The sequence below is a fragment of the Mesitornis unicolor genome, unplaced genomic scaffold, assembly GCF_000695765.1.
Source record: "Mesitornis unicolor isolate BGI_N332 unplaced genomic scaffold, ASM69576v1 scaffold34439, whole genome shotgun sequence".
NCBI classification, from domain to species: Eukaryota; Metazoa; Chordata; class Aves; order Mesitornithiformes; family Mesitornithidae; genus Mesitornis; species Mesitornis unicolor.
Genome location: NW_010207202.1, coordinates 19,006 through 32,563, shown reverse-complemented (window position 1 = coordinate 32,563; position 13,558 = coordinate 19,006). Strand labels below are relative to the sequence as shown.

The window sequence follows — 13,558 nt, the reverse complement described above, 5'->3', positions numbered from 1 at the left end:
GTGTGAAACTCCTTAATAAATTCAGCTTTTTAATTAGCAATCAGTGCTGATTTGTCAGCCATACCAACTCTAATGCATGAGCCCTTGAAACACAGAAAAAAGGCACATTTTCAAAATCATTTATGCTTATATTCACATTCCCTCCAGGCTGAAACATTGGAGAAACTACTGAAATACCATCTTTGCCATCATAGAGCAGCAGAAAGCATGTAGAAGCTTACAATCCAACATAGCCAACTGATTGTTTGGGTAAAGACAGAAGTTGAATATTCATGAAAGCTAGTTAGTATCTCCAAACACTGACAAATAAACATTACCCTTTTAACCGTACACCAAACAAAATCTCCACAAGCTCAGGTAATACAATTTATATTCCAGTCAATTCCGTTTTAAGGAATCCATTAATAAATTGAGTGTGCTTACCAGGCCATTGCACTCTCCTTGATCTCTGGATGGAGAAGGAGATGGTGGAAGAGAAGTGCAAAAAGTCATCCTTTACCCCATCGTCACAGGAGCCAGGGACACCTGAACTGCCCAGGCTAACAAGGCAGACCCCAATCTGCTTCTGGGCTGCAAGATTTTACCTCCCTCAAAACAGGATGGGCTCTGCTGTGCTCCTGGTAAGCTGAGCAGCAAAGCTAGGCCCTCTAGGAACAGGCCAAAAGCCACTTCCTTCTTCAGTCCTCAAAGAAACTGAGGTGCTTCAGGAAGAGGGGGAAATGAAAGGTATAAACATTCTCCTCTTTTTACCCATATAAAAAAATAGAACATTAATTCCTTAATTTCACCAATATAAAGTGCCCACACTAGGCCTCCCTACGCAAGGTAAAAATAAAAAGGATACTTCACATCTCTTTGTAAGCAGCTTTTTTCACTACTTTGTACATATACATATTTATATATATAATGACTTGCTTCAACAGCAGAGGGTAGCTCCTACTAGCATCACACTCTATACTTAAAGCCAGTGTTGGTGTATGGATCAGCTGATAAAGGCACCAAGACAGCTTAAACTAATTACAATTAGCAGGTAGGGTGGTAATTCCACTTCTAACTGCCTAAATTAGGCATACAAATACACGGTTGCATTTGTATAGAGGCTGATAGAATACTCAGTGCCAACTGAAAATTCAGCTCTAAATAGTGGTAATGTTCTTGTCTGAAAATGACTTTTGTTTGCCTAACATCTGACAGTGTTACATCTATTTCACTACATGTTTAATTAGTTTGTTTTCATGGTGTTCTCATTTCAATTTTAGCTTTCCTTACTGATGGACGAGAACAGGTTTCTGGCTCTGCTCTTAAAACCCATCCCAAGGCAAAGAACATGGCACCAGTTTGCCTTCACCCTTGCAATGTCAGCTGCATACAGCACTCAGTCAACATTTTAAGCTCTCAACAGCTTTTGTGTTTTTAAAGTATATTCTAGCCAGCCCCTGTTTTGTCTCTGATGGCTGGCTTTCAGAGGTTGTAAACATCCATCTCACCGTGGAGTTTTCAGTTCCTATTTTAGAAACAGCAACTATTTTTTCTGCAAAGTACAGGTCAAGCCATCCTGTTGAATCTACAACAGATTCACCAACAGGTGGTCTCAAGCAACTGTAATCTCTCTACCTTTTTTCTTTGAACAAAAACCTAGAAAAGATTAATCACCTTAGTCCACAAATGCTTTAATAGCTTGCTGTTTATGAATTCTAGATACAGGTTTGTGAATGGCTGGACTGCTTGCACCCAGACTAAGCAACGTAAGTTCACATGATTCAGATACAACAAAAGGAGTTCAGCTCCAACTCATGTCCCAGACTTCCTCTGGTCACTTGGGCACCTGCTGGCTTCTTTAATATGTCAGTGGGGATTTTTTCAAATTTTTCTAAGCAAGCAAACTTGCTTCCTTATACATCACCCTGCCTCAGTACAAGCTTTAGTCTACATACTCCCTGCAAACCCCTACACAATAGATACATAGGCTTCTTAAACACTGTTTATAGTATAAACTCCTGAGCACTATTCTGTATTTCAACTAGGAACAAAGATAGGTTGATAACACAATACATTATTTTCTCAAAACATTGAAGAGCATACCTAAATAAACTCCATGGCAATGTACATGCAGCACACCTACTCAGAAGTAATTTATTCCTGGAGCACTACTACCCAGACTTCAAGATCCACACACTAATAAGGGAAGTGAGCAAGCGTGCTGCTAGAAAACTGCATTCTCCTTGGAAGCTTAGACACCCAACACCTACCCCACAGAGGATCCTTTCCTTTAATAGCTGTTCTTCAATTTCAAGCAGCACCAACTTGGAGCAATGGTTAAGGGTGAGGATTCTTGCAGCAATGAGCAGGAGCTCATTGAACTGTTTGATTTTGCACAGCCTACACAAACAGAAGGTTGCGTTTCATGCAAAGATCATCTTTTGACCTCCTCTTCAAAGTTCCAGTCTTTCTGAATGAAAACAATTCTTTCATATGCTGAATGCAGGGTGGCTAATTCTTTAGCAGAGTGGCAAGTGGATGAGAACTAGGTTAGAAAGAAATGTCCTTTTCATCCCAAAGTTTTTTCCTTAAAGAATTGCAGAACAGATCCTATAGTTTTACTGATACAGAAACCTCAGCACAAAGACTGAAGAAATTATACTTAAGCGCTATGAATTTTAAAACACTATTCAGAAGATTTTAATCGTCTCTATCATGACTGAAGCTAGGTGCTGCACAAAACCAGATGACTGCTGTTACTCAACAAAACACATTCCATAGTGGGTAGATGGTAAAAGTACTGTTGTTTAATAGTGGTTTTGAGAACTAGTCTGTCTTAATGTGTAAAAACAAAAAACCAACCAAAACACCCCCCAAAATTACATACTTGTTCTAATGCTACAAGATGTCTATGTAGCACTGAAAATGGAGAAGGTGAGGGGAAAACCTCTAATTTGTAAAAATCTTATTTTTCTTGTTTCTATTAATCTGGAGCACCTCTCTAACTTAAAAAGCTCACTTCCACCTTTAATCCTGCTCTGTCATGTACTCAAGTTCCTTGCCGCTGTGCGACAGCTGTAAAACTAATAAGCATGCTCTCCCGCTCCACTATCCATTCAGTCAATAGAAACACTCAGACCACGGAGCCCCACTCAATACAACCACACTGGATACTGACGAGATTTGCTCTCCAGTAGGTAGAGATCAGCCAGTTTTATACTTGCTCCCAAGTAGTGTCCCCTCTGCTAGCAAACTTACAATACTGTCATGTAAGAGTGCCTCACTAAAATTGCGTCAGATGATTGCCGCTTTCTCCCGTATCCAAAGGATTTGTTACACTGCTCCAGGCAATGAGATTGAGAGCAAGTTGTCAAATCAGCAAATCAGTGTTAATTATTACCCATCAGCTTGTTATTTCAACCCCAAATATCACTGTTTTCACTTCTCTCTCTCTTACTGAAAAAAATTCTGGTCCTCTGACAGTTAACAGCCAAAAAGCAGTTAATGGCTTTGGTACAGCCCTAAGATACACAGTGGCAGCATATCCTCTCACCAGCTGGGGACCAAGCATGCCTTCAATAAACTGTGCTAACTCACCTTCGAGTGGAGTTGAAGAGCTGCAGAGTAATGAATACATTGTTTTAAATCATCTCATTTAATGACAAGGAAACTGAGCTGCCATTCTTCCTCTTAGCCCTAACATAAGACTTTATTTTTTTAACAGTACACCTGTTTTAAAATAAAAATAGAGGCATCTCATGCTGAAACTTGACAGGTTAAGATAATAATACATCCAGAATGCAGGAGGGGGGTAATCAGTGTGCATTACACTTCCCCCTGGAACCAGATACAGTCTTCCTCATTCTTCTTCGAGAGTTAAGGACTGAGCAGAACTAGCTCCTCCATCAGAAAGCTGCTATATGCAACACATGACAAGCAGTAGGATTCAGCAGCGATCGATGATTTTCCATTCATTTTGCAACGAAAGAGCTGTACAGCAATGGTAATAACAAGATTAGGCAAGACAGTAAACACTAGAGGTTCAGTTGGTTTTGAGTGCAAGTGAACTTGAGATAGAAGCTAAATACAAGTAATTTGGAAGTTAAAGACAAGCAAAGGAATAATGATAAGCTGATATTACATAAATTTGCAATTTACCAGGTTGAAGATGCTCTTCCAAAATTAACAAAATAAAACAAGAAAACTTGTCAATCTTTAAGCATAGTATTTATTGAATACTTTATTTCCTAGAGCCATTTTATTTTTTAAGTGTCAGTGCACATTTAGCTCAGTTGCTTATTTTTAATGGACAAGGACAAAAACCCCACAGATACACGTATCCAGGGGAAGAGGCGAGAATAGTGAAGTAGACTCTCATAAAAGCCAGTTTAGCAAAGCCATAAGCAGTGTTATTATAAACAGTTTATTTACATTGCTTGGATTGGCAAAGAGAGATATAAAAAACAGTCAAGTCTGACACATTCAGAAGCATCACTACTTACATATAGACAAAAGACAAGAAACGGGTGGCTAAAAAGAAACCAGAAGTTGAAAACTCCTGCTAATACAGACAGTTAAACTGTTAATGAAATGCAGAAATATACAGATTTAGGTAGTTCCTGAGATAGCATTGCATTGTATTAACTACTCAGAGGAGTCAAAAGAATTGAACTTACAGTTTTGAAGAAAGACACAAATACATGCGAAAGCCAGGAAAAAGCCTTAGGAGTACACCACCTGAAGTCTGACACACCAAAACTGACAGAGTTACATTGTCACACCAATAATTCCATGCATTAAATAATGGTTTGTTAACCAAGTATGCGGAAGGTGTGAGGATGTGTGTGTTTGCTTAACAGCCCTACTAAAAGGGAGAGTAATTCTTTTCTTCAGACTTCCACTTCAAAGAAATTCAAATAATTCAACTGAATTTTTGGTGGTCAAAGTTAGTCATAGTCTATAAACTTACTGTTCAAATAAACTCATTGTGTTACAGTGAGGCTACAGAAGACCATAATCACAGAAACTCAATTCTATTTCTTTATATACAACTACGTTTATAAAATATCTGGAATAAGCAGCTGTACAACAGGTTAACTGTCATACTTGAAAGGTCATGTACTTCATAATGCATCTCCATTTAAGAACTCAACAATTCAAACATTAGAGTGCTCTGCCAATTGATGAAGTTAGGCAAGCGTAAGAGTCATCAGAGCTAGCGGTAAGTTATGTGATCATCATCTTCATTTCAAAATCTGACAAACTAGTTTATTGCCCAGAGGGGACCATTTCCATAGAAGAAAATGCTTCTGTTATGCTGGAGAGCAAATAAATTTGTGTCTTAAATGAAGGCCAAGTTACTTATTCCACTGATTATCTGATCTGCTTCAATACAACTAAAAACTCCTTGTGATTAACTTAGTGTTATCTAACATTTTGCTAATCATTGCTAAGTGCTAATGACTAAGGTACCATTAATGTCAGTAACCGGTCATTTGAACAGCTGGCTGCTTGTCAGTCACTACAATACAGCATTGTATTTGAAACCTGCTTCATATCAAGTGGGTTGTTGAACGACTTAATGTATGACTCCTTTTTTCAAAGATTGAAGGAAGACTGACCAAGGACGGAGAAGGAATACCCTGTTGTGGGAGAAAAAAGAAAAAAGTTATTTCATCATTTATTAGCCAATGTCAATAGTGCAGTTGTCATTTCTCAACCTGGATACATAGTACAAGGAATGTAACAGTACAGAAGGTATTTAACATCAACAGCTTTTGAAATTAACTATTCAACACTTCTAGATTTTGAACAGAAAAGTTAAACAGCACCAAATAAGTAAAATGCATATAGTTTTTTAAATGCAGAAGAAAGATTTTTTTTCCTTTTTACCAGCCTTCAGGATTCAGAATGCAAGAATGTGTTTTTGAAGAGTAGCTGCTAGCCAAGTATTAGCATACATCTTGCATCACACTTCCTGCAATAACAATCTCCCTCCAAATTGAGGGCAAGATCATGATGATAATCTCTCAGAGAAACAGAGCTCCCCTCAGACCCTACAACTTTCTGTATTCTTACCAGCTTTGAGCCCCAAATTAAATGCTGAACACATGCCTTCTTGGCTACAGAAGGCAATAGACGTCACAATGATTTGTCAAAGCTTGCTTTAGCTGTGCCTGGATGGGCACAAACTAGGCAAAAAGCTGACTTTTCTGGTTCTAGGAGCATAGACTGCTTCTGGGACTTAAAATTACAGTGAAACCAGCACATCAATATGTAGCACTAAAAGTTAGCCTCTTTGGATCAGCTGAGATTTTATATTCTTTTTACTTTAGACCTCAAGATACTTGCACAAGCAATCTTCTGGTGCTTCTTTATAGCACAAGCAAGCTTTCCAGCATATAAACAGGTCATGGTAGTTAGGCAGCTTGCTGCATCTTGCATGCTTCAAGAATCTTTAAATAGGGATATTTTTAACAGGTAAGGATACACCACTTCACTATGAAGTCTAATGACTTTTTATGGCAATATTTGAAAATTAAATCCTAAACTCCTCTTTATATAGCAGCTCTTATTAGATTCTAAAGTATTTTATAAAGGATACTTTTTCTATTTACAGATAGGGGAACAAAAACTTAAAACCATAGGTAAAATTAGCTGCTCAAGAATTCCTTGTAACCAAGTTATTAAGGTCCTCAGATATCTGGCCAGTGAGCTACACTGCCACTTGGACAACTCAACTGAAACAAGAAGTAACTCAATCGTATAGAAATGAATTCAGCAAACAAAAAAAACTCAGAAAAAAATAAAGTTAAAAGGATTTGTGAAAGAATTAACTTTGCACCCAGAACCAAAAATAGAACTAGACCACAGGTGAGTGTTAACTCCAACACCGTGCATTAGAACAAGTCCAAGAAAAACCCAACACCATTTAAAACACTGTGGATTCCAGGGTTTTATATAGTTGCACCATCTTGTCTTAGTTTAGAGGAACCAAGATTTTTTTGCTCACTTCATGCACGATGGGCATTAACAGTCAGGATTTGATGTACAGAATTTTTCACGTGTGTTATTATCTGCAGCATCATCACAAGTGGTAGTACTAATAGGAACAGGACGTGATCTGTCCAAGGCACGACCATTTAAGCTTTCCAAGTTGGAAGAGGTTATTTCTTCTACAGCATTTGAAAGATGAATGTTTGGAGAGCCAAGACACAACACAGGCCTGGAATTTTGAGAGCTCCAATCAACAGAATTGGAGCGATGAACATTAACAACACATCTGACAGATCCATTTAGGCTGCACGCAGAAGGTGAACGAGCAATCTACAATTCAGAAGGGGTTCAAGAGTTAGTCCAAACAAGAAAAAAAAAAAATCAAGCATCCAAGCTTTTCTGATGTTTTTACTCTGAAGTTTTTCTACACAAAAAAATCCCCAAATAAGCACAGGCCAGGATTTTATTTAATTGCTTCAGGTTTCCTGCAGCTTTAGTTTCCTACTCAAGAACTGCACTGGTATGGCAACTTAAGGATCTGGAATCCAAGCCTTTCTTTCCCCTTCAAACTCATGATTCAACCAAAAGGAATTTATGCAAGTCCAGTGGTGTGTGGGATTGGTTAAAAAAACCAACCAAACAAAAAAAATCACACAAAAATCACATACAACGTACGATCTGCTGCCAACCCGCAGCTTGCTACCTCAGAAGTCCAAGAACTCTGGGAAGAACTTGAAATAGAAGAATAGCTTTGACAACTATAAGTTTCTATAATTTTTTTTTTTTGGGTGGGGGGAAGTATTTTTGCACGGAGTAGACACACACACAAAGAAAAAGTGCATAACTTGCATTTTCATAAGAAGTGAGCTGTATCAAAATGAAGACAAAACATTCGAAATCAAAAACAATTGTTGGAGCAGTCATAATTGAAGGAAGAAAATCTGTACAGAGATCTGACATATAGCCATGCTGGTAATTTTTTTCATTTTCTCTAAAGCAATGCAGTTCACAATGATACTTCCTCCCTTATTAACTCATATTTTCTCAAGCCTATCTCACATAGGAGAGCTGGGCGGTATCTTTATGTTGTACAACTTCATGGCCACTCAAACATACTGAATTATCTCTATTTTAAAGTACTGACATATCAGGGAGTAGATACACAGGAAGTCCTGTTCTTGGCCTTCTGTCCTACAAACTACAGACTTTAAAGTAGATGTTTACTCAGCATACAGATTTACTCAAACACTAGAATAGAAGTGAAGACGATGAAGAAAATCCTCCAAATCTAGTCTGCTCTACTAGACTGTACTAGGAAATGGAGTTCGACCTAATTTAGCATGAGGAAGCTGCAACAGGTAGCCAGGCATAGCACAAGTGTTGCAGTACGTACACCAATGTATTATTTTTACGAAGTTCTCTTCAACACGTATAAGGAGATAATGCCCTTAACCTTTTTTAAAAACCTCAGGCTGCAGCATTTCTCTGCACTTCCTTCCCCGTTTGTTTCACAGGATGTCTATAATCTCACTAGTTTCACTACTACTTTCACCATACTATTAAGGGTTGTACACCTTGAATATATTGTCCAAAACCAACAATGTGAGCCAACGTAAGACTATTGGAAGTTTCTCACTCTCAGAAGAGGATACATATTCCATGTCTGGCAAAAGAGAGTGGGGGGGTTTTCCAAACTTAATTGTACAAGGCAACTCCCAGTTTCTAGTGTACAGCAGATTTTTCTGCATTTTCAGCAAGTAAGCCTTCTCATTAAACAACTCATGCTCAGAAAATAACACGTCTATGAATGTAGTTAAAAATAAATTTTTCCACTGTGGATCTTGAAATTGTTACAGTAAGATCAGCACCAGACATTAAAATAACTGATCTTAAAAAGGTTACTTATTTGGCCTGCACAGGCAAATCACTTACCGCTAATGACGACGCACTAGTCAGTCGGCTGCCTATACAGCTCTCATTAGCTGAGCTGGGACTTCTTCCTTCTGTTGCACTGTGCGACATTAAAGCCCTTCGAAGAGCTCTCTTTGGTGTTTTTGTGAAAGAAAATGCTCTTGTAACCTGAGGAGTTTGACAAGCAGTTATACATTGACAAAAATCAGCCTGTAATAGCTACTGCGATGTAGGTTACTATTCAAATTTTGAACATCTGTAGGACATGTATCGAATGTTAATATGACTGTATCAAAACTAGCCAAATAAACACACACACGAGGTGATTTGTTTTTTAAGGCTCCCCATCACTTCTGCTTTTCTCACTCTATCGAAATATGAGGACAACATGGGCAGAGGAACAGCAGTGATTCAGGGAGAAGTCAAAATAAGGTCTAGGCAACTAGGCTTCCTCATATTCCTTGGGTTCTGCAAAGTCAGCCCCCTCTCCTTTAAAGTTGCTCTCAATTTAGTCTTCAGTAGCTTCCAAACTACAGCAACCTTTATAGTTTTCTCCAAGAAACAGTATTATCATCTTGAACTTGAACTAAGCCTGCTCTGCAAGACTGCTGAGAATGGGGAACAGATTCCTCCTTGCTGCATTAATTACTGTCACCCCTTCTCACACACCACAAACTTTAGCAGAACCAAACCCAGAGCACAGCCAACATGACAGAGCAGACAGGCAGCCTTCCTTCTGCCTCCCAGCCAGATCCTCTTAGCAGGACAAGACACAGTTGCTCAGTCCATTAGCTGATGGACATACACAAAGGAAAGCATACACAGGTAGACACCAGCATTCAACACCTACTTCCTTGCTGTTTCAAAGTCTATTTTATTACCAGGACATGCATACTCTACACCCATCCTACTTCTGAAGATACTTGAATTTAGACAGTCGCATGTAGCTTTAAAACTGTACTCAATACGCTAAAAACAGTTACAGCTGAGGGTTGTGGGATTTTGTTATATATTTAAGACTTGAAATATTTAAAAGAGTAAGTTCCATAATAGAATTAAAAATGACTATATAATACTTGTGACAATATACAGATACTCCAAAACTACTCAGTCAAAACCTCAAACACTCCCCACGTTCTTTCTTTAAGGAGCTTATACTTAAGAGTTTTATTTCAGAATAAGTTTTTCCTGTCACTACTGTAAGTACTACAAAACACCTGAAACAGGAATACTAGCACAATTCCCTGACTGAAGTGGGGTTTACTGTAAAGCACTACCTTTGTAGTATCTTACCTTTTTTGATGTTTTCTTTATTGCTCTGGATGCTCTGCTTAAAGTACTGTCCATATCTTTAGTATTTACCTCAACTGAATCAGGATCAGCAACGTAAATGAGGTTTTCCTACAGAAAAAAAAGTCTTAATAATGGTAAGCAAACATCAGCACTCAAAATATTCATTCATGACCTAGTTCACTAGGTTTTAATTACCATATTCCTCCATATTTAACTCTTAATATTTGCTCTCAAACCACTTCATGAGATTAACTGCTGATGCATTCAGTTTATGAAATCATTTCATCAGTAGTTTAACATTTGGTTTGTCTGATTTAGTTTCAAGTTCAGGGTTAACTGAAGTAAAGGCAGTGTGGTTCTGCTTTTGTTTCACTGACACATCTAGCACTCTTCTGAGGTGAAATCTCAATAGCTCCAGCTGTCAAACAGTAAGACTAAACCTTAAGCCTAACAGAAGTTTCAGAATAGCCATAAGTTTTGGAGTATATTTTTTCATGCCTCATTTTTAAACTCTAGAATTTGCAAAGCAATCTCTGGCTAACTGCTTTCAAAACTTGGGAGTGGAGGGGCACGCATGGGAGTGGGAAGTTGCTGCAGTTTTGCTGATGTTTTGAGTTATTCTGAGAAAGGACAGTTTAAAAAAAAATTGTGAAAAAACCCATAACTCCAGACAGTAAGCTGTACGGCTACTTCTAGTGTCTAACAAAGTAGTAGTTAAAGCCTTTCCTGCCACCATGTGGTGAAGCCAACACTCTCTCATTCTCACATGATGCTGCAGAGCTCTTGAAAACCAGGGAAAAAGGGAAGCATGCTTAAATTGAAGCTCAATTTGACATTTAAACCAGCAAGAAAAAAAAAACTATTATATAGTTGGCACAAGGCAGTAGTCACAGAAATTATACTAATGGGATTCGGCATAGTAGGTTACAATTTGTCACCAGATTCTGAATCTCCTCGGGCAAAAGAGAATGATACCTTTATTTCAAAGATTTAATTTCTATTTAAAACCCAACATTTTCCATCCCTTTGTGTTTTTCATAACACAATCAAGAGACTGAAGATGGGTGGCAGATAAAGTAAATTAACACTTCTGAATCAGTACTTTTCCTACTCAGTACCTCAAAAGAAAGGAAAAGCACAAAGCCAAGTTTCTTATTCATAAGTCCCTAGATGACAAGTCAAACAAAACAAAGCTAAGATGCTATTTTGATTGTTTAACTACCGTTCTTGAAACAAGTATATCTTTAAAAAACAGACAACCAAACATTGTACAGTAAGAGTACAATGCAGAACATAAGACGTTTGTAGCTTAAATCCAAATTGTTTCAGCTGCATGTACTGCACATTTTCAGTAAACTTGGATGATCGGTATGCATAATTAAAACATTAGCTGAAAGTCTCTTGCTCTGATTGGAGAGGATCTACTCTTCAAATGAGTAGTTTTATGGCTGTGGAAAGCTCCCACACTGAACTTCTAAGCAAAAAAAAAAAAGTGGAGGTCAGTACCTCCTTTATCTCCTTGTTTTATTTATTCCCTTGTTTTAAGGTTGTAGGCTTCTGTCTATAGGATGAAGACGCTCTTACATTATGGTCCCCATGCAGATAAAGTATGGAACAAATAATTCGACCTAACAGAGTTAAACCAAAATATATGATTCATAATGCTGGGATTGTAAATTCAAAGATAGCTGTGAAAGAAACCTGTGAAAGAAGCAAGCAGAAGAGAATTCTGTTTAGATCTGCTCTACTGAATATCTGCAGTGTAAACTATTTATAATTAATTTCTGGTGGGGGAAGGGTGAGATTCTTGATTTTTAAGTACTTATTAGCTTTTGTGGAAGCTAACTTCCAGGCGGTTTCCTTTTCCACCTTTCAACCACTCAGTTGCAGACATGCTAGCATAAGTATTTTCTGCTCTACTTCACCTCAAGCATGTTCATGATCAACATATTCTTCACCTTCATGTGCTTCAAGCCAAAAAGAGAAATATTTCCAATCAGCAACATGGTTCCAGAGCACTTACTGCATCCGCTTTACAAATAGTGTTCGCCACATGCCGACACAACATCTTCAACCAATCTTCTTTAGGAGGTTCTTCAGTTGTCATCTGGAAACTGAGTAGCTTGTTGTTGAGTTCTGTAGGTGGCCGCACAACTAAGGCAAAAGCTTTATGGCAATCTACATTTTATATATATAAAAAAAGAAGGGGTAAAGAGTTAAGCCAAAGAATAAGCATTTTTTCATGTGATTCAAGGGATAACCTTCAAAGAAAAGACTTAACCCTCCTCATGCCAAGAGTTAGTTTGGAACAATACAATTTAGTGCAAGAATTCTATCTTTATTCACATGATAGCTGCTGTATCACTTGCAAGAGTACTTGAGTTCTATCCACATCCTTCATCAAGAGCCTGCAATTAGCAGCAGACTAGTCAGTTTTTCCTGAATATAGCAGTAAATATTACTCTCTAAGTCATGAAACATTGGACAGATTATTTCTTTATCAACAGAGAACAAGGAAAACAACATTTAGCCTATTTTGTAAAGCAGGAAAAAGCAACAACATCAGTACTAAATATGACACTTTAAAATAGTCAAGTTACAACGGTTTTACTGTTTAAACTTGACAGACATAGCTCACTTGATAGCTGAAAATTAATCTACTGCTGATACTCCTTTATAGCAGACACAGCTGAAGCATGCTAAACACAGCTGAGAATGGAAAAAACACAACCAACACTGCCAATTCAGAGAAGCAGCACTAGAAAAGCAGTCCCATAAGAGAGTGCATATAAGAGAGTAGCTGACCTCTACCAGAATCTGCTTACTGAAGTTCTTCGCCAATATTAAATGGTATGCTTACAAATGGCTCCCAAGTCCCAAAGTCAACTTTAATGTTACATAGCAATTTAAAAATAATTCTTAAAAGAGAAACCCTAAAGTACCTTTTAAAAATGCAGGTAGGCATCACGTTTACTATCCACCCTTTTAGTAATTTCTATCTTTATTTGGTTTCTATGTTCAGGTGCTTCACAGAACATAAAGCAGAACAAGTACAACATACATATGATCACCTACAGTGAAATATCAAATCTATCTTTCTAGGGTATAGATCTAGAAACCAGTCTGACTAGACGTCTCTAGAAGTCGCTCTCTAGAAGTCGCTATCAAGACTCGAACAGTATTGTAGCAGCTGCTGTAGGAATGCATTACTTCAGTGAAACCCTTATAGTCCCAGTTTTGCATAGCAGCCACAGAAATTAAGTAATCTAAATCTTTCTTTTAGATGCTAAGCACAGCTCGTCCTGAGCATCATTATCACCAGTTAAATGAAGATTTGACTGATTTGGTCAGTTTAATGCTCTGAAGTTCGGGGGGGGGG

General features: G+C 37.9%; 1 protein-coding gene across 2 annotated transcripts in view; it reads right to left on the bottom strand.

Annotated features, from left to right (window-relative positions):
- Positions 1–5,531: 5,531 nt before the first annotated feature.
- The window catches only part of ECT2 (epithelial cell transforming 2), a 25,429-nt gene continuing 17,402 nt past the window's right edge, over positions 5,532–13,558 (bottom strand). For both annotated transcript variants that reach the window (XM_010192048.1, XM_010192047.1), the window contains 4 exons: positions 12,203–12,357; positions 10,180–10,287; positions 8,908–9,054; positions 5,532–5,621 (listed from right to left, as the gene is read on the bottom strand). In XM_010192048.1, the coding sequence (XP_010190350.1) occupies positions 5,532–5,621; positions 8,908–9,054; positions 10,180–10,287; positions 12,203–12,357 (500 nt within the window). The remainder of the gene's footprint in view (positions 5,622–8,907; positions 9,055–10,179; positions 10,288–12,202; positions 12,358–13,558) is intronic.